At 37.5% G+C, this 24,160-nt stretch overlaps 1 protein-coding gene across 1 annotated transcript in view; it reads left to right on the forward strand.

Moving 5' to 3' along the window:
- Window positions 1–1,267: 1,267 nt before the first annotated feature.
- Window positions 1,268–24,160, forward strand: part of NFXL1 (nuclear transcription factor, X-box binding like 1) — a 46,165-nt gene continuing 23,272 nt past the window's right edge. The window contains exons 1-16 of the mRNA XM_058838288.1: window positions 1,268–1,563; window positions 2,716–2,886; window positions 3,222–3,331; window positions 4,915–5,048; window positions 6,508–6,686; window positions 6,854–7,015; window positions 7,121–7,221; window positions 8,405–8,519; window positions 8,855–8,979; window positions 9,783–9,905; window positions 11,186–11,276; window positions 14,762–14,882; window positions 15,517–15,673; window positions 16,361–16,452; window positions 16,917–16,938; window positions 22,987–23,127. Of these exons, the coding sequence (XP_058694271.1) occupies window positions 1,404–1,563; window positions 2,716–2,886; window positions 3,222–3,331; window positions 4,915–5,048; window positions 6,508–6,686; window positions 6,854–7,015; window positions 7,121–7,221; window positions 8,405–8,519; window positions 8,855–8,979; window positions 9,783–9,905; window positions 11,186–11,276; window positions 14,762–14,882; window positions 15,517–15,673; window positions 16,361–16,452; window positions 16,917–16,938; window positions 22,987–23,127 (2,004 nt within the window). The 5' untranslated portion in view covers window positions 1,268–1,403. The remainder of the gene's footprint in view (window positions 1,564–2,715; window positions 2,887–3,221; window positions 3,332–4,914; window positions 5,049–6,507; window positions 6,687–6,853; window positions 7,016–7,120; window positions 7,222–8,404; window positions 8,520–8,854; window positions 8,980–9,782; window positions 9,906–11,185; window positions 11,277–14,761; window positions 14,883–15,516; window positions 15,674–16,360; window positions 16,453–16,916; window positions 16,939–22,986; window positions 23,128–24,160) is intronic.

The following is a 24,160-nucleotide window of genomic DNA, read 5'->3' on the forward strand; positions in this document are numbered from 1 at the left end:
TCTATCCCTGTAGACAGGAACAAGGATTATTCTGGTATTTAGCTATATTTTGAGTGTTAGACTTTGCAATCAGCATTCCTCCAGCTCAGATCTTGAATATAATTTGAAATCTGTATGCCAGCAGCAACCGATCCTAATATGGTTACTAAGCACTTAGGAAGCACTTCTCTCCTTTGTTGAAGTGTTTAAGACTTTTTAGATAAATGTGTGATATGAAGTTTTAATTTTAAAAAAGGCAGATATCTACTGTCAACTTTTTTTTGGTATTCATCCTTCAGTCTAAGACATGAATTGTATTCACTAGCTGCCTCTTTCTTGAGAATAAAAACTCTTTGATTCAAACCATTTCAAAATAAAACAGAGAACCAGAATTGATCTCCAGTGGTTTGCTTACTATTTTCAGACTACTTATGGTTGGAAATCTTCTATAACAACTTTTATGAAGGTATTTGCAGAAAAAAGGCTAAATGCAAAGTTTCCTCCTGGCACATAATGTAAGTGCTATAGGAAATGTCCATAAAATTAAAATTATTTCAACCTGCTTTTAATTGTCAGAACTTGGGAGGCACACAGATTCCTCAATATATGTTTCTGTGTACTAAAACTTTCTGGATGTACTTCAGTGGAGTTTCGAAACAGGCTTTGTGGTCTTTTAACACAAAGTATGTGTGTTACACTCCAGGAGCCATGAAGTTCTAGGAGTTACAGGAGCTATGAAGAAAATGTCTGCAAGAGCCGCATGCCGCAGGAGCGGCTGCCAGGAATTCACTCCGGAGGAACGGAGGCTCAGGGAGAACCTTATCGCTGGATAAAACTACCTGAAGGGAAGCAGCACTGAGGGGAGTGTGGTTTCTTCTCCCAACAAGAGACAAGACGACAGGAAATGGTCCCAAATTGCGCCAGGAGAGCTAAGAACAGTTCAGATTAGTTAGATTAGTACTAGGTTTCCTAGTTGTTAGGAAAAAATTCAGCCGAAACGGTTGTCAAGCACTGGAACAGGCTGCCCAGGGAAGTGGTGGAGTCACCATCCCTTGAGGCATTGAAAAGACCTGCAGATGTGGCACTGGGGACATGGTTCAGTGGTGGAGGTGATAACGCTGGGTTAATGACGGACTGGCTGATCTCACACCCTTCCCAACTCGGAGCACTCCGTGACCCAAGACCAGAGCAGCCCCGGCTCCGAGCCCTGGCGGCTGAGGCGGTGCCCGCCGCCGGCCCGCCCGCCGCGCGGGGAGTGCCGGGAGCTGTAGTCGCGCTGCTGCGGGAGCACCGGCGGCCCCGCAGCCGGGCGGAGCGGCCGGGCTGGGCCGGGCGCAGTGCTCTCCGGGCGGCTGTGCCGGCGTGGGGGGGGGAGGCGGAGGGTCTGGTCCCACCACCGTCCTTCGCTCTTTGGCGAGGGTCAAATGGAGGCTCAGTGGCGTCAGGGCGGCCGGGGCCGGGGCCGCGCCAGGCCCGGGGACGAGCTTGCCGCTCGCTCTGGGGCGGCCGCCCGGCCCCCGGCCGCGAGAGGCCGCGGCGGTGTCCGTGCTGCGGCAGCGGGGACCATCGGCGAGGGGACCAGCGGTGAGTGTCGCGTTCTGCCCTCTACCTGCTGTGCCGGGCCCCGGGCTGGGGAGCCGGCGGTGGCCCGGAGCCCTTGCAGGTGGCGAGGTCGGGGCTGTCCCCGGCGTCGCGGGGAAGGGACGCTGGCGGGCCCCGGCCCGTCTGCCGCGCTGCCTGGCGGTGTCGAGCCGGTGTTCGCCATGTGCCGTGTCCTGCCTGTGGGTTCCTGCCGGGGGGAAACGCGGAGGCCTCAGGCCGCGGCGAGGAGCGAGGAGTTAAGCCCTCGCCAGGGTACACCGTCTTCTTCTCGGAACAGAGGAGTAAAGCGTGAAGTAGTGGATGAAACATCTGTGGTTTTTTTGTTTGGAAACAGCCAGGGGACTTACTCGGTAGAGACAGGGTTAAGTGCTCTGGTCAGGGAAACACTTTGCTCCGGTCAGGGAAAGGTGCGGGCTTTCGGTGCGCGCGGCAGCTGTGAGTGCAAGCTCATCCTCGGGAAATCCACCAGAGAAGGGCCAAAGACACAGCTCTTTCTAGTGGCAGTATAGTTTCTTAAGAGGAGCCTTAAAACTAAACTTGGCGAAATCCCGGTAAATATATTGGGGTCTAGTAATCTAAAAAGGAAAGGTAGTGATCTCCTGTGAAATAGCATGAACGTATTGCAATAGAGATTTGTTGAATGTGAGGGAGATCAGTGAAAGTCGTAATTTAAGAAATAACAGGTGCTGGAGAAATACCTATATGGTATCTGCAAGTTATAACAACTGTAAATGTGTTATAAACAAAACTGCGTGTTGTGTGTGGTTTTTTGTTTTTTTTTTTCCCTCATGCTGTGACAGTTGTGTTTGTGTTGGATGTGTAGGATTTTCTTAAGTATCCTTTAAATAAAGCAGCATTATAGCTGCTTCTATTCTGGTATGTTAGGTTGGATTTGTCAGCAGTAATTGACAGAAAATAATTCCTGCTGTGAGTTTTATAATACACAGTAAAGAAGTAAATGCAGTTTATCTCTTCTTGTGTGGTATTTAAAATGTAGTGATGTAATACTCATAGAAATATAAAATCAGCAAACTCTTTAAGAAAGAAAGGACAGTTGAAAATATGTAGAACTGAATGTGATGTTTTCAATTAGCTATCATTGTATTAATAATCATTAGTATTTTCTTTTAATAGAATTATCTTCACTGAAGAAATTTGATGAAATTAAGAAAGCTAACCAGGCTGCAGCAAAAAAGCTAGTTGAAGACCAATTAAGCTCCTCATCTGAAGATGATGATGAAGATGCTGAAGTGAAACAAGGGAAGATTTTGGATAAAACATTTACCATTTACACCAGTCAAACTGGTAATGTTTTGATTTTTTTTCATTTATTGACTTTTATTTTAGTATGGAAGCATAAGCAATGCAGTATCACTGTGTATTAGAATTTTACTGTAATTGGAGGGAAGGCACTGTATCATGATGTCTTACATTAAAAATATTTTTTCTCAGCAGTGCATGCTGGCTGTACTTGTTGTTTTTTTGTGCAGAAGCAATGGTATAACTGTAAACTGTCTTAAGTATGGCTTTTTAAATAATACATTTTATTCAGAGAATAAATGCTTTTGTAGCGGTCTCAACATGTACAAAATAACAGATCAGATGTTACTGATTCCTTTAAAAATCTTTATCCATTAAAGATGGCGATGCAAGTGAACTGGAACGTACGAGGCAGTACATGAATGAGGCTTTTCAGTCAGGAGCCATGACATGTCTCATCTGCATTGCTTCAGTTAAAAGGAACCAAGCTGTAAGTACTTTACAGTAATCTTTTAGAGCAAAACAAATGTAACTGTCTGAATAACTTGTATTATGTTATTGAGGTAATTCTTGAGATTGATAGCTTTAAAATGGTTAAAGTAGTAAATGCAAACTTGGTATCTTTGGATTTTGAAACAGTGGGAGACTTAAGTGGTAATATGTGTAGCTGGTAATCAGAATATGCCTCTTTTGGTCATATGTTTGTTATCATAGTATAAAATAGCTCTTTTTAAGTTTTAGGTAGTAGCAGGTGACAAAGATAAGTGTTTGAATGCCAGTGCATGCAATTGTGTATTCAATAAGCTATGGAGTAGCAAAGCAAAACATGAAATACTAGAAAGAGATGTTACTGTTAGATTTAAAGCAGGGAAGCTAAGATAAACTTTGCTGCCCTCAGTGCTGATCAGGTAAAAAAGAAGTGTGTTTCAGAAAAGTTTGTCCTGTTTCATATAGGTACGTTTTATATGGAAGAGTTTTCAGGACAAATATTTTTTCCTTTTTTTGTTAAAGGTACTTCAATCCAAAACATGTTTGTAACTGTATGTTTAACATTAAAAAGAAAAGTGCAGAAAATATTTTAATGTCTTAGGATATACATAGACTACAAGTACCCAATGAAGCTGTAGTCAGTAACTTCTTTCAAGAAAGAAATACACTATATTTTGTATGAATCCTTAACATATTTAATCCATATTCTTTCAGACCTTAATGAATATGTTTAGCTTGACATTTGAAGTTCTTTGGCTCTTGATAGAAGGGAGGTATTTCAGTAACTTGAAAGCCTTTTATAACTCAGTGGTTTGCTAATTATCTTGAATCTGTATCATTCCAGGCTAGTCTGTTGATGTAATGTCTCCTGCTTAGCTTTAGTTTTGGGAAGTTAGTTACCATAGTTCTAGAAACTTAGTCATTGGCACTGTCCTCTATAAGGTAATGGGGAAAGTCTCTGTATTTTCACAGTAGTATTTCATAACATTGTCTTAAGTTATTAAAAAAAAATAGTTAAAATTTAGTTCTGTACTTTTCTTACCAAGTTGTTACAGTTTTGGGTAAAGCCAAAGTCATCTTTATGGTTCTAGGTGGTTTAATAAGGGAGAGTGGCACAAACTGGGCCTTGGCAGGTGCAGATTGGACACTAGGAAGGTAGTAGAACAGTTGGAGTAGCTTTCTCAGAATGGTTGTGGAGTCCCCATCTCTTGGGACTTTCCAACTTCGCTAGGAAAAGCTGTGTCTGGACAGAGCTAAGCTGGCAGTAGTCTTTCTTTGGGCATCAATTTGTGCTACATGACCTCCAACGGTGTGTTTAAATCAACATTTCTCTGATTATCTGAGTATTTTGGGCTCTGTCAGCCTTAGCAAAAACTTTCCACTGGAGTTGAAAAAAGGATTATAGGTATGAATCTATAACAGTAAAACTGTCTATATTGATCTAACAGGGGTATAATCTGTCTTTGAAAAGACATTTTTAAAGGGAAAAATAGCAAGCTTATATTCCTTTAGATATTGTGGATGTTCATCATTGGAAACAGAAACCTCATTTAAAGCAATTGACACTTGGTGTCTGCCCCTTAGGTCTGGAGCTGTTGTGGATGCTTTTGTATATTTCATCTGGTATGTATCCAAAAGTGGGCCAAGGACAGCCTCTTCCTTGTATCCTCTCCTTTGACGGATGATGATTTTGGGAAGAAAGATTATCCCTGGCCATGGTGAGCTCCTCATAGTACATTTACAAAGATTTCTGTTGGGAAAACATTCCAACTGATGTTCCTTTAGAAGAAGCGATATTTGTACATCATGTGCACAACAAAAAGAAAAGAGTTTAGAAGACTGACTTTTTTATTGATTTTTAAAATTATTTTTAAGTTTTCGTTAACATGATTCAGAAAAATTTCACCGTGATATTAAAACCTTGCTGCATCTAATTTGTTTTAACTTCTGAGAAGGTAACTTATCTGTAATGTATCTCAGCTTCTGACATTTATTTCTGAAAGTCTTTACATATTTTTCATTTTTAAAGTTGGTGCCATGAAATAAGTTTAAAAAATATTGTCAAATAGCAAGATGTAGGGATTTATTTATTTTTTTAGTCTCAGTATAATCCAAACATTAAATCAGGTCTTGCAGTTTTCCTGGAGATGCTATAAAGAAGAAGGTAATAATGTGGCTGCATTAATAGAATTTCCTAAGCAGGTTTGTTTAGGAAATAAAGTGTCAGTTTTTGGCTGGCAGCATCTCAAGTTGATAATGCCTCTTCTACTATGAACTTACTTTGTTTTTAAACATAATGTTTAAGATGAGAAAAAATTCCAGGCAAATGGTATTTTATTTTACATTTAAGGACATGCTAAAACTATGCTATCACTAGATAGCATTGAGAAATGGTTCATGGTCTGTAATGTAGTATATCAGGGCAAATTGATGTTTTATTTGATAAAAATGAGTGCATAGGTCTTTCAAATTCTATTCTTCTTTGAGGGGGACCTTCTTGTCTGTTGTCTTTTCCCAGTGTAGCCAGCAATATGAATTGCTTTATTTCTCCTTCCTTCTGTTGCCTCCCTTTTCCAAGGCTTGCATGGGGCCTGTTGGACCTGTGGCACTTTATAAATTACAGGCCTCTAGTGCCTATGTACATTTAGCAATAATGAATTTTTTTCATTTCTATCAACATCAAGGGTGAAAAATGAAGGTGTACATCTTGAATCTAAAATTTTTCAGATCAAATTCTAATTCTTATGCATGATTTTAATAGCATTGCTAAACTTTGTTTTACATGGCTAATATTCTGCTACTAGTAAACCCCTGATTTTTTTAATTGGTTCTATTTAAGTAGGGTAACTGTTGCATAGATTCTTTTTAGCTTGACATAAAAATTGTTCTGATTTTTGCCATGCTGATTTTTTGTCAATATGTATTCTTAGAGAAAAGAAATTGCATTAACAGGACAGTTCCTGAGACGTTATAATTAATGTACTGTCAAATCTGACCTATGGAAAGACCTTTATTCTGTGTTACTGTATATTCTTGTTATTTACTATAATAGTTGTAAAAATGTTAATTGGTAGCATTGAAACAGTCTTGGGAAGCCAAAATGATAAAAACTACTTTTTTTTTTTTAACTGTTTTAAAAAGTTGCTTTTGTTTTTACTCCTTTTTCCCTTGTTGTAGTCCAAAATGTAGGTTTGAATACAAACGCTCTGAAACTCCCAGTAAGTATTACTGTTACTGTGGAAAAGTGGAGAATCCAACAGTGGACCCATGGCTGGTGCCTCACTCCTGTGGTCAAATATGTGAGAAGGAATTCAAGCCTTCCTGTGGTCATAAATGTTTGCTGCTTTGTCATCCAGGTAAATCCTTTGTGTTTCTTGGTGGTATGACCTCTATTTAGGTACCTGTTACGCAGTTCAACTTAACATCTGTTAAATATATATAAAATTCTCAGAGTAAAAGAGATGTAGTCAAGGCTACATTTGCTGAATGGTCATTAGCAAGATAAAAATTTTCCTGTTGTTAGGACCATGTCCACCTTGCCCAAAGATGGTCACAACAACCTGTCACTGTAAGAAGGCCAAACCAGTGCCCCGAAGGTGCAGTGCCAAGGAGTGGTCTTGCCGCCTGCCGTGTGGACGAACATTGCTGTGTGGACAGCATGCCTGTGAGAATCCCTGTCATGCAGGTAGAGCAACCTTTTTAAATTTCAGAGCAGTAGTTGATTCTGTTGTTAAGATGTATCATTCTTCTGCAATTCCTACTCTCAGTGTCACTTTGCAATTACATACAGGAGATTGTCAGCCTTGTCCACGTGTCAGTGAACAACGGTGTATCTGTGGGAGACAAACGGCAGAGAGGCTTTGTGCAAGTCCTCAGTGGCAGTGTGATCAGGTATGTTGAAGGTGTCCTCTTAAACTGATTTCTCACCTTTATAAAATTAGATTGCTTGATGTATTAAAGATTGGAAAAATGTTCAGTAAGAAAAAGAAATATTTTTTAACTTTTGAAAGTGCAATCAAAAATATAAGCAGCATTGTTTGAGAGGAGATTTAATTGGTGGCTCTGTTAATTTTTTTTATAGGAGTTAAAATGTTACTTTTTTGGAAGTGTTTTAGGGTTATTCTAGCAATGAATTTAACTTTGTATGCTCTTTTTCTTGTACTTGAGGTTTAAATTTCAGCTATTGCCTTCAAAAATAAGAATGAAACCACAGCTTAGTATACAGAAGTTTCATGCTTATTTTTAGGACTTTAGCAGAATGAAAGCTTTGTGATTAATTCTTTGAAGTATATTTGCAGCCTGTGCTTAAGATCAAGGCTATGGATTGACAGACTGGAAAATATAAAAATTATTAAAAAAATTAAGTGGTGGGGAGGAGGCAACATCAGGTGGTACTTGGGCATTCTGATCCCAGTAAGAAAGGTACTTGGTCCCTGTGAAGTATCAATTAAAATGCAGTTTATTTCAGATAACACTGTAAAGAAGAGAATATAATCTAAAGACTAGTATGTCCCTTTAGATCTCTGGAACCGCGAGCTGTGCAGTATTGAATGAGCTGTGATAGATGTGCAGCATGTAGTGCAGACCCCATTTTGGTTGTTGAAGGTATTGTAGGATCTTACTACAACAAAGCATCCTTGATCATAATTTCTACAGTCAGACAGAAAAGGTGTTCAGATAAGAACTTCTAGCTGCACTTTTAGATAAAGGCAAGGACATGCAGACAGCATAATCTCCGGTACCAAGTAGGGACTGCTTCCAATCTCTTCTGCTACAATAAGTTTATCCTGTGGCCAGAGTGTATGGGCAGCATGATGCAGGCCTGCAGCACAGCACAGACCTGCAACTACTCAGGTTTTCTGCATCACTAACTCCTCACTATACTGTGGTCTTCCAGCAGGATCACTGAAGGGATGATCAGTTTTATTTAGTGAAGTCATCAAATACAACATTTATTAACAGAATTCAGAAAAAGTGAAATTCCATCCAGAAGCATCTCATTCCTGCTTTTTACCTTTGGCTTGATATGTAGTTCTATTACACTGTATTCACTTGGTTTCTCTGAATTTCTCAGGTGTGTGGGAAATGTTTGCCATGTGGCAATCATACATGTGAACAAGTTTGTCATGCTGGTCCCTGTGGAGACTGTCCTCGTTCCGGGAAAAGGTCCTGTCCATGTGGAAAAACAAGTAAGCTACGTTTTTTGGTTTTGTAATGATAAATTGAATAAAAAATACTCCAGTCTTTCACCATCAGTAGTTTAGGCTAATTCTGCAGGGCAGGGTCCGTAAAAGTTCTTACAGTAATATACCATGACAGTATATTAACATTTTTTGCATAGCTTTCAAAGCTTTATTTAGCACTGGGGTTTAATTTGTGATCTGAATAACTAAGTAATTCTAAAGAAGCTTTTAAAAAAACAAAAGACAGCTGTCATTTGAGCTTATTACACATTGCATTTTTTTCCTAAGTATTTTAGCTTCTTTTCCTAAATATTTACTTGTACTTCTCTCTCTTCATCTAGAGTTTACATTGCCTTGTACAGAAGATGTGCCCACCTGTGGTGATAGTTGTGACAAAGTTCTGGAATGTGGCATCCATAAATGTTCACAGCGCTGTCATCGGGGTCCCTGTGAAATCTGCAGGCAGGTTAGTCTTAATTTATCAGGTTCACATTTTGTTTGGGCTCTTAAACTATGTGCCTCAAACAGTGCAAGTCACCTAAGGAAAATGAAATCATATCTATCACGAACTCAGTGACTTTGTTTATTAAAAGCAACATGTTCTTTCATTATTTCCCTCCCACCCCAACACAACTCAGTGTATGTAGTTGAGCATTGTGTTGAGTTGAGGCTCTACCTGTGGATGAGTGAATTGCTTTGGCTTAGTTTTGTTTAGTTTTTTAAAATTATTATGCCCTAAAAGACACTTATTTTTTTCCCCCATCTTTTCTAGCTTCCTTCTGGCATTGTCTTTCTATGATATTCCTTCATTAGTGAGATCGAAGGTGGTCCAACATAACATTATTTTCTTCTTTGTAAGAAAATTAAGTTTTACTGTGCTCTAGATATTTCTGGAGCTTCTGTGGTCTGGCCTACAAAGCCATTGCTCTGTCAGGTCTCAAAACTGAACCAGCTTTGGCTACAAAGTCTAGGTGACAGTAATCATCACATGACAGCCATGATGAAGGTCAGATAAACCTGCTCATTTACTTCTTAAATTGTCTGCATACACTAAGGGTGAATATACTTTAATGTGCAGCAGAGGTACTTTTTTTGTATGAATTTGTTTTGCAGTTACACTTATCATCTTGCATGACACACTTGCATTGTTTATGCAGTGTAATGTTGCTTTTCCTTGAACTTTCCTTTACAGATAATAGTAGAACATTTTATTTTCCTTTTTCTTGTGTTAAAAACACCATATGTTTTTTTCCCTGTCTTGCTGCCCAGGAGGTTGAAAAGCAGTGTCGCTGTGGGAAGCACACCAAGCGTATGCCGTGCCATAAGCCATATCTGTGTGAAACAAAGTGTACTAAAATCCGTGATTGTCAGAAGCATCAGTGCCGGAGAAAGGTAAGTGCCCAGAGATGATCTTTCTCAAATGCATTGTTTAGCTGACTTTAAAAAAATCTAGATAAAATCACATCAATTTGTTGCTCCACCTCAAGTTATTGTGTAGAAAGAGGAGTTTTCTTCCATCACACTGAAACTAGTTTTCAGTGCACCAGAGTTCTGTGAAAACGATGACATGAAGTAAAACTCACTGGCCTTATAAACAGGGAGGAGATTTTCACAACTCTGCAGTTCCTGAAGGCAGTTTTACTTTCAGATTCTTGAGTAGTCACTGATGCATTCTGCAGTAGTTAAATCAATTTATCTCCCTACTTTGTAGGAAGAGCTGGGAATCACTTATAACTTCATCACTATTTTTGACAGCCCAGCATTCCATCCCACCTTCTTCTAATACACAGCAGTACAAGCAGCAGTGGCCTGACAGCTGGGAATTGGAGTTTTGTTTCCTTTCTTATTTGAAGTCAAAAGGAATGATTGATACTCGGAAGTACCTTTCCAGTTCATTCATTCAAGAGAACCTGAAAGTTGCCTGCTATTTGTAAATTAGTACACTGTGAAAGTTGGACTACTTAACACAAATAGGCATGAAAAAAAGCAGTTTTACTCTTAGGTATTTTTGAATATTATTTTTGTAGTGAATTTATTTTATGTGAAAAGATTACAAAACAAGTAGATGCAATCTTGACACCTCCGTGATGAAAAATCCAAGTTTCTGGTTGGAAGGAGGGTACCTTTCAAGTTAATAGACAAGATGATGTTCCCTTCTGATACAGCATCCACTGATGTGATGGTTTTGTGAAATGTTCTGATTCTTTCACATTGCTAATTTACTTAAGACTAGAGAATGGATAACTGGTCTTGAAGATCCGCCTTTACTACAGAGGTAAAAGGTGTATAAAAAAAGTGGTTAGCAACATTTTTGTGCTGGGGACAATAAAGTGTAAAAGTGGAAGAAATTGCAGAATCATGAGGTAAACTGTTAGATGTCCTATCTTCTGAAATTATTTGGGATTAAAATGTTACAATATTTTGAAATTTTAAATGTTCTTATAGTTTTTTCAAGCCCTCTGCCTTTTTAATGTGTTGAAATGATGCATTCAAATCTGTGTTTTCTTGTTATTTTGTAATTCAAAATTTATCTGGAAGGAGTTGGAGAAAATTTGACCAAAGTACACTGACATTTTTTTAAATAAGTATTGAAAAATGAGAGTAGAAGAGGGAAAGTGTATACCAGAAATTTATATTTCCAGTTATTAGACTTCATGAGCTTTTTTTAATAGTGCTGTTCTGGAAACTGTCCACCTTGTGATCAAGTCTGCGGGCGGACTCTCGGCTGCAGAAATCACAAATGTCCTTCAGGCTGCCACCGAGGTAAGAAAAGTGAAGAATCCCTGTAGTGATGGAATATTGTTTATTTTTGCCAAATTTCATGTTTGTGTGACTGTGTGTGGTGCTTAAAGAATTCTCTCCATTGTTGCATGTGGGCTTTTTGTGGGGCCAGTGTGTTTGAAAGTGCTGGTTAGAATTTAAGGACTTACTCAGTGGTAACCTGAGTTTTTACCTGGTGATTTTGCTTAATACTTTTCCTCTGAAAATGCTCATGTCTTCTTTCCAGCTGTGTAATGCAAAAGCCATCGCTTAACTTCCTTTTCCTAATAATTCTTTTCACTGAATATACATAATGAAGTCCAAATGCATACAGAAAACGAGTGCTGCTTATTGAGTCTGGATGGTTTTAAAAAATCCTAGAATGCAACATGTGGTACAAATGGGCTTGAAAAAAATATGATGGAGTTTGAATGTACATTGGTATCCTACTGGTAAAAGAAGTAGTTGAGAACTTATTACTGACTATAAGAAGGATAACAACAAAGTTTGCTTTTGTTTCCAGTGACTTTGGTTAGAAAGATGCTGGAAATGGGCAAAATTACTTGGCAGATTGATTTGACATTTGCTTAGTAGGGGGTTAAATTGAAATGACTCAAAAAATTGTCTGCCCTCTCAGCAATTTTCCCTGTAGAAGCTGCTGCCCTGCTGAAACAGCAGCCAAGTAGCCCCTGTAATTTCCCTTAGTTACTCTAAGGAAGTATAAATTGCAATGACTCAGGAAATAAATCACAACTTGTTCAGCCTGTCTTCCTTCTGAGGCAATGACTTCTAGGAGGAGAGGACAGGTAAATGTGGTAGTTCTGCCTGTTAACTTGCTATTAAATCTGTCACCACAAGCTAGCAGTTTGATTTTTCTCTGTATACTATGCCCCTTTTTCTCTTTCCCTTTCCTTTCTTCTCCATCCCCTGTAGCTCTATAAAATCTTGGAAATACATAATTTTTTGTGTACTGTCAGAAGCAAACTGGTAACATTGCTTTTCTACATTAGTTTGTTTGATAACTAAATCCTAGAAGAAAATTCTGATTGAAAACTAAAGAGCTGTATTACCAGATAAACTTCTATGTTGAGTGATTTTTTTATATTTCATGCTGCTTGCATTTTACAGTCTGGCTAAAAGTGACAGATTTCTAATGATTAACATGAAAACAATAAAGCAATGTCTGTAAGAAAACAAAAGTGATCTTTGAGAATGTAAATATCAAATATTTTGAGGAGTGACTTATCAAAAGAGCATAATTGTCTATTTACTAACTAAAGTTGCATATAATTAAGGCACTAATGATACTGGATGATAAATTTATTTTCTTTTCTAAATTCTCTGTGTTTTGACAAAATAGAGTCTTAGTGCAGTTTGTAATATCTTCACAAATTTTTGAAAGTATTCCTAATAAAGGCAGTTATTTTAATTTAAAAATATTTATATTCATGTGTTTCTGTCTATATATTAATATTTTAATAGCTACTGAAAGTTATGGTCAATTATTTTATCTTTAGTATGTAATACCAGGCCAGGGTAGTTTTCCTATGAGCTGTCAGATTGCAGTGACCGCTGATATTAAAGGAAATAGATGCCTCCTAGAAAATAACTTCTCACATGGGGTCCTTTAAAACACACCAAACCTCAAATTTTTAGAGGTTGTTGATAATAAACTGTTGGCCTTTAGCAGAACTCCCTGAAAAAGGGTAACTTAATCTATTCTGGTTTGGGTTTTTTTGCTGTTTCTTAAATATTTATCATGCTTGCTGAAATTTACAGTGTGTTGCTGGGGAATAGAAATGTTTTGCTTCCTACTGTAGTACATTATAGCACTTGATTTGAGAATAATGTGCTCTCACTTTATCTTCAGGCTCTCTGAATCTCTCATCTCTGCCTTTTTGTATTTTTGAGATGTAGTCAGTTACTTTCTTAATAGGATATTTAAGTGAATTGTAGACATATTAGCCACTCTGGGTAGGATAGCTTTAGACATTCAGTGTATTTTGCAAAAGTAGCTGGACAAGCTTGAGAAGTGGGCCCTTGGGAATCTCATGAGGTTTAACAACTAGGCATGAGGTGCACCAGGGTTGGGGCAATTGCTGGTATCAACCCAGGCTGGGGGATGAACAGACCCAGAGCAGCCCTGTTGAGAAGGACTTGGGGGTGATGTGAGAGGCTGGACATGACCCAGCCATGGGCACTCCCAGCCCAGAGAGCCAAACGTGTCCTGGGCTGCATCCAGAGCAGCATGGGCAGCAGAGCAGGCGGGGGATTCTGACCCTTTGCTCTGCTCTGCTGAGACCCCACCTGCAGGGCTGCATCAGCTCTGAGGTCCCAGCACAGGAAGGACATGGACCTGCTGGAGCAAGTCCTGCCACTGAGATAATGAGAGGTACGGAGCACCTCTCCTCTGAGGAAAGGAAGTTATTCAACCTGGAGAAGACTGGCAGCCTTCCAGTACCTAAAGCAGCCTGCAAGAAAGATGAAGGGGGATTTTTTACAAGGGTAGTGGCAGGACACTACAAGGTAGTGGCAGGACAAGGAGGAATGGCCTTAAATGAAAAGAGACTGTGTTTAGATTAGATATTAGGAAGAGAATTTTTACTGTGAGGATGATGAGGCATTGGAACAGGTTGCCCAGAAGAATTCTGGATGTTCCATCCCTGGCACTGTTTGAGGCTGGGTTGGATGGGGCTTTGAGCAGTATGGTCTAGTGAAAGGTGGCCTTGCCTATGGCAGGGGGGTTGGATATAAATCATCTTTAAGATCTCTTCCAACCCAAATGATTCTATGTTTCTGTGCATGCTGAACATTATATTGTTATTTAATTTACTTTGTAATATAAAAAATGTAGTGCTTCCAACCTTTTCTCTTCAGCAGCCTTTTGCCAGTGAGGCATCTGCCTCTTTGAATGCTGCTTTTCAGATCCTGCTAACAAGTCAGAATTGCTTACAATTTTTTGCTGTAAATAACTTTGGTTGATTTCTTCAAAGCTTCAAAATGCAACATGATTAGTAAGCTAAAATCCCATGTCTTTGCTTTTTTAAGAAGATGCATATTCTTGCTGTTCAATTACTCAATAATAAAACTTAGCAGTTGGCATTTGGTGAAGAAATGATGTGGGAGAGTTATAAATTAAAACGTAGATATTTTACAGATACAGTTTTTAAAATGCATCAGATTAGTAACATTACTAACTTTATAGAAATGGAGGATGTTTTCAAGGAAGCATTCATTATACATAGGCTGAACATTAATATCATACAAAATCTGCCAAACTTTATTGTACCAGTTTTTCAGTGTCCCTTTTTGAACTTAGGTGAAAGATGACATTTCTTCATAGTTGTGTAAGACTGAAATATGCATAGAAAACATCTAAGCATTATGTGATCCAAATGACTAGGCTTCTTTTTAAAAAAGAAGTGGATGAAAATAGAGGCAGGTTATTTCTGACTTGCTTGTCATATTGTTAATATATTTATTTTTAGGTAGTTGTAATCCATGTCCGGAGACTGTGGATGTGAAATGCAATTGTGGAAAAACTGTCATTAAAGTGCCATGTGGCAGAGAGCGTACCATCAAACCTCCCAAATGTAAGCAGCTCTGCAGGTCAGTATATAAAGTGTCCATTTTCTGTTCTTAAGTGGAGTTTAAAGTGTTCTTAAAGAAAGTGGTAACATATACCTTGAAAGGCAGAAATTGTTCTTTATGTAGTTGCAGTTACTACTTCTTAGTCTTCTGTAGCCTTGACAGTGCAGGTGGAGATTAGCACCTATCAGATACCTCTCTCGACAGCAAGGTGTCATGAGCAGCTTGTCTGCTTCCTGGGGGAGGTTCTGTCATACCAAGCTCTTCCAGTTGTAGTCCAGCTCATTTCTTCAAGTCATCTCTGGAATGTTTAGATGTACCGCAGTGAGGCAGTTTATCTAGAAAACTTCACTAGCAAAAGGAAAAAGAAAATTTTCTGCTGGGGTGTAGCAAGATTACATTAGTGCAGGGTAGAATTAGGACTGAAAATGCTGTTTGAATATGTAAACCCAACTTGATTTTTCATTTTATTTAGAATTCCTCTCAAATTTTATTGTGATGTTAACTACCTGCTGAAGGTGAGAAGTAAACTAATTTTAAAAAAACACTAATAACTTGTTCATTTGAATTCTTTATATGTTGAACATACTTGCCCAATGACTGTAACTTCATATTTCTTGCTGTCATATTGATTCATTCTTGGATTTTACTTCAGTCGGCCACCTACCTGTCACCATTCTACCCAGGAGAAGCACTATTGTCACTTTGGGCGATGCCCTCCTTGTCGACAACCCTGCCAGAAAACCTTAACGTGTGGTCATTTGTGCCCTGTTTCTTGCCATGATGAAGCACTTGTGAAGCAAACTGGCTTGGTAAGTAAACAGCAAAAAATAGTGTATTCTTTGTGTTCAAAGCAAGAGCATCAGTTTGACCTGAATCATCTGTTTTGAGGCTTTTGGAGTTCAGAGTAAGCACGTAATGTGGCACAGAGGTACCTGTACTGTTCAGCAGGATGCTAAGTGGTTCTAGCTCCTTTGTTGCAAGCTAAATTGCTCAAAAAGATTCTTGTTGGAGTTGTATTAAAAACATTTAATTTCAGGTTTAAACAATTGCTTTTAACATAAGAGCAAAAAATAAGTTTTAAGTCTGATATTTACAAAACCATCAAATTTTGCACAAGTTGGAAGTCAGAAATTGGCAGTTTTTAACATGACACGTGCTATGCTCTATGTATTGGTAATTGAACTAGCTTACTAATTGAAATATTTTTACCTTTATTATCTGGTTAGAATTGTTTTACAGATCTTTTTCATTTGGTTTGGTGCTTAATTTTTACCACTAGGAGCCACAGGACTTAATTTTCGTATCCCTAATCAGGCTAAGGATAAAACTGTAATTTTTTTTGTCTGTATGGGATGTGGAGATTTTCATTATTAAAAAGCTAGTTGCTAGAAAGTGAATTTCTTGGAATTGGAAATGCTTTAGATGTTACATTTATTTATGGTCAAGCAGATAGTTCCATTTGTGTTTTGTATTCAACTAGTGTCTTTTGCTCTCAGCATCAGTCTGCAGGGCCTTGGGAACAGCCATCTGAGCCAGCCTTCATACAGACTGCATTACCGTGCCCTCCCTGTGAGGTTCCTATACCAGTGTAAGTATTAAAATAAAAAATAAGCCAAATTAAAAAAGAGTTTTTATATGGGGAGATAAATTCTCAGACACAAAATAACTATCAGGGATATTTTTTTGTTTTAAATAACTCTTCTTCAGATTAGATCTTTGAAATAACTGAAAAATATGATGTATTAGTAGAGACAAAGAAGATGCTATCTGGAACAAAAGCAGGTCACTGTCTGAAAAGTAAATGATATCATATACAACTACAATTAATTTGCAAATGAAAAAAAAATTTAGATTTTTGTTATAAAACACAGCAATCCAAACAACTGTTGAAAAGGAGGCATTGAGCTGCATAGATGGGTGATTTTCTTAGTTTACACTTTTAAGATATAGATTGCACTAATTTTTGTATGTTTTAAACTGTTACTGTTTTAAGTCCTGTAAACAAGTATGCATTTTCTAAATCTCTGATTGTTTTTGATTTTTTTTTAACAGGGAGTGTCTTGGACAGCATGAGGTGAGTCATGGGAACTGCCCTGTGAAATATGGAAAATATCTTATTTTGTCAGTCTGCAAAACAAAAGGTATTAAAAAGAAATAATGGAATTTTAAAATATATTTTAAAATCAGTGAAGTACTTTAACAACAGCTTACATATCAGAGGGTATTTTAGTTCCTTTCTGAAGAATTTACAACTATTTGTCTTTGTAGAATTCATGGTCAGAAATTTAAACTTCATTATTTATGTAGCTCTTGTGTTTTCTTGCAGGTGTTTAAATTGTGTTTAAATGTTTTTCAGTGGTCTTCTTGTTAAATATTCATGCTTTTTCCCTGCCTCATTCTATAGTTAGTATTCTCTCTCTGTCACACACTCTTGAGTTCTGTGAACTGCTGTGTATATTTTCAAAGGATAAGGAACATAATGACATACAGGAAAATTATCATGTGACTTGGATCTAAGTAAACATGGATGAAATCAAACAGTATAGTGGAAACTTCTTTAGTGTTAGTTACTAACTTGTCTTTCTGGTATGTAGCCTTCTCTAATTTTAGATTAAGTCATTGTCTATTTTGGTTTACATGAGAAGAGAATCTAATTGATGATTAAATAGCTGTCATCATTATTCACAATTTCTAAAAGTTATGAAATTTATGGCAAGTATTTTTTCTTGATTTCAAAAAATGATTGCTAAACTAATCTAAAAAACCCTTTTACTGTTATGGCTTTGTCTGCTGGTATGTCTGGTATAAATTCACAATCAAAGCCTAACAATATTATAAAAAATCACTAGGATCATTTTAAGCAAGTAAAAAATTTTAGAAAACACTAAATACAAAAATATTGAAGATACCTATTTTTTATTTTTTTCTCTGACCTTTATTAATAATCTCTTGGTATGTGTTGTAAAGGTGGCTTGATTATGTTGTGGTGACATCTTCATGTATTGTCACCAGCATTCCTGTAGGTGCAGTGTGGTTGGGCAGCACATTCATGAACCCATCCAGGCTGGGAATGCAGCTTTTCCATAGAGCTGTTTTGCAGCTTGACAGTCGCTGAAGAAAAGCGTGTCCTGAAAGTGGATGAGAAGAACAACAGTGCTTGTCTGTTCGTTGCTGAAACATATGGGCTTTGCCTTGTTTTTCCACAGTAAAACTTACATGTGTATTAGCCAGTTTTGTATTGAGTCAGTGACATGGTTTTTGATAGGACATACCATATCTCACCTGCACTTCCATGAATTTATGTATAAACGTAATGCAAGCTGTGGTCAATAGACCCAGTCTATAACATGATCTAGACAATGTAAAAGTTCAGATGTACATGGCTGTGAAGTATGTCTGTCCCCATAGCAGAAGGACAATATCACTACTCTTACTAGAGAAAATAGTAACACTTACTACATATATATTACTACTTGTTTCAGAATAATTAAAAAAATATTTCATTTTCTGTCGCATACTAGTCTTGGCAAAATCATTCAGTGGGTCATGTTGGGTCATGTTGGGTCATGTTTTATTTATGGATTTGCATATAAAATACGGAGAAATTCCTGTGTGTCTACAGCTGATTTTATTTAGATTTTTTGATGCTACATGGTACTCTAGATGAACTGTTACTTCTCTCAGCCAGCAGTGGGTGGTGCTACCTTCCTGCTGAAGTGCAGCAGTTCCTTGAGTGAAATTGTCTCCTATTCTTGGAGATTTTGGTAGAAGATATGGAAAAGAGTGATTCATTAAGGCCTGTGGGAAGTGTATTTTATTTGCAGTGAATTTTCTGCTCATTGTACGTTTTTGTGTTGTTCTGAGATCTCTGGAAAGAAAAAAACCAAACATGTAATGTCTGTTCATAGTTTTACAGCCACATTGGTTCTTAACACAATCTCAGCTCAAATTAATTTATTTTTGTTAATAAGAGAAAATATAGGTATTTATGAATGCTTTCCTCCAGTAGAAGTCTCCAGCCCCTGAGGGGATTTTCACTGGGAAATGCGAACTGTTCACAAGTGACAAAAGTAATAGCAAGTTTCTTCAGCAAAATTTTGCTGTGAGTAGGTGCTTATTGCTGTACTGTGCTACTACTTATGCTGGACTGTTGTACCTCCTATAATGGAAGATATATAAAAAAGAAAGAAACAAGGAATGAAACAAGCTATAAAGTCTTGTATTTTATCAGGATGCCTGCTGGCAATGTGTAGAATAGAGAATAAAAAAAAACCACCTTAGGACTGTATAACAAGCAAGTCTACAGTCTAAGTTTTTAATATTGGATAGTAATTTTAATTTGTGTAGATATTGAAGCTGGTTGTTTGTAGGGGGTGTTGTGTGTGGGTTTGCTGTTTCTTTGTTTTATTTCCCTTTGGTATTTAATTTAGGAAGTATTTTTAAGGGATTTAGTTTGAGCTCTTACATGTTCTGGCATTTAGAATAAGCAATTTATCACTTAAGAACAGACTTAAAATTACTTTTCAAATAATGTAATTATACAAAATCTGTGCTTAGTGGGAGTATGATTCTTCATGATGTTTAAGCTAAAAGAACATTTATTTCAGCTGAAGTCTACAGACTTTTCTTAAATAATTTTACATATATTTAGAAAAATAAATAACTCATCATTCTTCCATTTGTAAGCTCTTAAAAGTAGCTCTCAATTTTGTTTCAGTTTGTGTGTCAGGAAAACCACGTATCAACAGTTGGTGCCATCCCAAAAAAGAAAGTTTGATGTTCCAGCTTTTTTTAACTGTTACATACATTGGAATTTCATAGTAATAGTACACATATGCTCTTTTAAAATCTTCTAAAATTAACTTCTAAATCTCTTTTTATGGGAAACATTAATTAAAGCTGATACAAAGTAAATGAAGACGAAGAAGGAAATCTTTACTGACTGTGATATCAATTTATCTACTGTATATAATTTTCTTCTAGTTGCTTCTTTTTATTAAATTTTTTAGAGGAAGGAAAATGCTTGGTTTTGCTTCCTTCTAAATATCCTGTATTAGGTTTTCTGTCATGGGCATATCACTGAACTCTCTTCTTGTTGCTTTTTGGGTTTGTTTTTTTTTTTTTTTTTTTTCTTTTTTTAATTTTCTTGCTGGTTAGTTTTTGTTTTTTATTTTGGAAGGAATTTAATGGTATGTTTTAGTGTTCTGAGTGGGTTTTAATTCTGGTTCATTCATACGAGGAAGGCCATTACTCTGCCTTTAAGTACAATTTTATGTGAAACTTGATGAGATTCATTTTTATGGCTAAACACCTTATAAGGGTTTCCAAAATTTCCTTGCCTCATTGATTTTTACTTTCATATTCTTTATCTGTTAATTGCTTTTATGCATTTGAGAGATTTCATGGAAAGCTTCTGAAAGTTGTCGTGACTTTTTTTTCCTTTCCTTTCCTTCCTTTCCTTGTCCTGTGGAAGACACGGAGTCTGAAACTGTTGCCTTCTTTTTTTTTATTTTTTCCCATTCAGCTTTCATAAAATACTTATGGTTCTCATCTGCTTTCTTCATTCTTCAACTCATCAACCTCCTGGAGTTTGTGGCTACTTTGATGTTTGTCTTTGTAGCAGGAGTTCCAGCCCCCATTTAGCCATTTCAGAAACTCATTCCAACTGTAGGAAGTAAAACTTTACTTTGTCTTCTGGATTTATTACTTAGATCCACAACAGAGAAATGGAGGAAAAAAATAATGTAGATTTAAATTAATTGAATTTTTTCAGTGTTTGGCTACAGTGTCAGTTGATTCCAGAAGACTGTTGTATCTTACTGAGCTCAAGCTGAAGCTGTGCTGGATGCAGACAGAGGGCTGGAATGTTCCCTCCAGTCAGCCCTCTGAAAGCTGCCATTGTTGCCTGGCTGGCTTGTGTGCTTCACCACCCTTGCCTTTGTTTAACAGTGCCCCTCAGCTGTGTACGTGAGCTATGCTACTGAAAGGGATGCTCCACTTCTGCCTAAGTGCTTGGCTCGAACTGGAGCTAGTGGTTGTATCCTTATCTGTTGGAAGACTAGCTCCGGGTAAAGAAAAGTCTCACCAGCACTATGGAACATTGCAGCCCTAGAGCTAATTGCTATTACTGCCTTGAAGTGTTGTCACTGCCTGAGCCACAGCAGAACCATAGTCATAAAAAGCTGAGTGGCAATGGGTGAGCAAGGAAAGGCAGAGAAGTGGGCAGATGTAATGTTTAATACATTTTTTCTTTCATTCTTTTAGCATCCTTTGACTACTACTGAAAGGTTGTTGTGCTCTGAAGAGGGAGATGGAGTAGGATGATGGGGTGGGATATTAGGAACATTAAAAGCTTTGGTAATTGGTGTGTGGATTCTGGGTTTGGTACTGTTCTCTGCTTCAGACCCTGTTTTTATTAGGCTTGCTGCTTGCTGGCTTTTCCTCCTTTGGTCACCAGAGACATCCATCAGAGACAGAGTAGGATGTTTGTTAGGGGCAGTAGGAACCAGGAGTTTGTACTGCTTGATGTAGTTGTACTAGTGCTTTAGTCAGCATTAGCTTCAGCTCTGACACAGGGGTGTGAAAGTGGTTGGATGTGATGGCCTCACGGTTTTCTCCTGTGTATGCCGTGCTTGATGTTCAGCCTGCTGTGCAGGCTTCTCTTCAGTCTTAGTGAGCCAAGATGATAAGAGGAGTTCACAAGTCTTGTGAATGAACTGGATTTTGCAGTGATGTGACGTGGAGTAGTATTTTTTGGGTGAAGCCCAGTGGACTTAAATTGTACTTGGTGTGATTGAGGGAGGATGACATGGACAGTGCTGAAGGGAGGCTGTCTCTCAATCTGCCCTGTGGGGACATCTCTCTCTTTTCAGTTCCTGTGTTCACCTGTTTGTATGGCCAAGCCACTGGCAAAAGACAAGAAACTTTTTTTTCTGTTGGTTCCTTTTCTTCCATTTTGATTATTTGAATTATCTTTCTGTAGAGAGAGATGTGCAGTAGGACTTGTTCAAAGAGGTAGGACATTGCAGTGACGGCTGTAGAGCTCAAAGAGAGAAAAGGAATGGGTACCATGCAAAGCTGTTCAGTCAACTGCAGTTGCAACATAAAATCACACCCTTAATCTAGTCCAAGTGAGTTATGTCACATTAGCCTCTTGTGTAATAACATCACAAATAGTTTGTTTTTCTCTGTGAAGTGATCATGAAATTAAGAAAAAGAATCAATTTTTCTGACAGCATCACAGAAAACAAATTTTTTTGGTATTATATAATGGTTAGAAAATGGTAACAGCAAGTTTCCTCTAATCCTTTTGTATAGAGGGACTTGTACTATTCAAGTTCAGGCAAGTAACCTAGTTAGGAGTTTGCACTGGTTTCAGTACCAATGAAGAGTAATGGCTTCTAAGTAAATGCTCTGAAGAGTACTACAGAGTTCTGTTAACTGGAGTGTTGACCTCAAATTGGAAAGTATAGATGTGACATAAGACAGTAAAATCTTACTCCTGTTATGGAGCCATTTCTGCTTCTCCTTACCTCTCCTGGGAGAGGAGTACCTCTCTTATATTTGATGTAGTCAGTGTTTACTTTTCAGAATTTCTGGTTTGCAGGTTGTTTTCTGTTCTTCAAATTGTAAAATATTTTGGGTTTATGGTGACCATAACACAATTAGCCCTGTGAAAGTAAACTGTTACTGTATTCTGCAAAAAAACTAAAGCACACTAGGAACCTTGAATTGATGAAGTGAGAGTAATTCAGAAAGATGGAGGAAATGACACTAGAAGATATGGGGGTATAATTGTCTTTCAAAAAGAAAGGGAAATTATCCTGTAAAAGTTAGTTGGTTTAATGAAGTGTGCTTTTTTTTTCCTATTATAATCACTGTAAAACAAATTTGTGTGGATACATTGTTATGTGGACAGGAACCCAAATGATACTTAAAAAAAAATCAAATACAATTTCACTGTTGTTTTTAATTTTGCAAAGATACTGGAGAACCAAAGCTTCTCTGTAATAATACTGTCTGTGTGTGTAAATATATATATCTCACACACTATGTATGTGCAATGTTTTTATATATAACACACCTGTATATCTATATTTATTTATTTGTTTTTAACTTTTAGGTTAGTCCGTTACCATGTCACTCTGCAAATCCCTACTCATGTAAGAGATTTTGTGGGCGACTTCTTGAGTGTCAGAATCATACCTGTGTGAAAGAATGTCATCATGTTACTAAATTGAGCAGTAGTGCAGATGGAAAGAAGGTAGGTTAATTTCCTTTTTGCTTTTATTTTATTTATTTTATTTTATTTTTGTTTTATTTTATATGGATATGCATTGTCTTCAGTTGTACTTGGAAAATAAAGAATTTGCAGCTGGAAGGTACATATTTATTCCAGATCCCGCTGGGAGACTTGCTTGTGTGCTGATTCCATTGATGCTGTGATAGTTAGCTAATCTATGATATTTCCTTAGACTATAAATCTGAGACAATATTATGTTTTTTGCACATTCTGTAGCTTTTTGTTTGTGTTGACATGACTTTGGTTTCATCAGGACCTTATTTAACACTCTTGAGAAGTCTCTTCTGAAGTTACTTTCTGTAAATGTAAAGATCAAGGGAGCTACTAATGATACCTATATACAACTGCACTTGGAGTCTACTGGGGGAACTATTTACTGAGGAGAGCTTAAATAGGCTGAGGAGGCTGGGAGATCTTTAGGAGAGCACTGGAAATGTTGCAGGATTGCTGAAGACTTTGCAAAGTACTGGGATGATATATTCATGTTTATCAGTGTCTACGAGAAACTGTCATTTATGCAATTAAGAAGTTGTAGGTTTTAACTACTGAAAATAACATGAAACAAAAGTATAAAGCCTAAGAGTGTTCAAGTTACAAGCAGTCAGAGCCACATATATGTTTTGTGGTTTGGGAGAATCGTGATTTAGAGGAAAACAGCTTCTCAAGTTTTTTTTAAGCATTACTTTAGTAAAAGTTGCAGCATGGGCAGTCTGGGCACTTAGAAAACAGAGAAGCAGAGAAGCTGGGTACAAAGCAGAAATGTTATATTTTAACTAGCTGTTGTTGGCATTAATTTTTCACAAATGGGCTGGGACTGCCGGGTGATGCATCATGAACTTTATTCAAGCATCAGTTTCAGCTACAAATACAGGAGATGGCACAAGCTCATGTCTGCCATGAGCAGCCCAAGATCTCTTTGTTACAGAACATTTTAAAAGTTTTTGGCCAATAGCATATTGCTAAAGTTTACAGACAATTGTTCTTTAAGCGCACA

Source organism: Poecile atricapillus, chromosome 4, assembly GCF_030490865.1.
Source record: "Poecile atricapillus isolate bPoeAtr1 chromosome 4, bPoeAtr1.hap1, whole genome shotgun sequence".
In the NCBI taxonomy this organism is placed as follows: domain Eukaryota; kingdom Metazoa; phylum Chordata; class Aves; order Passeriformes; family Paridae; genus Poecile; species Poecile atricapillus.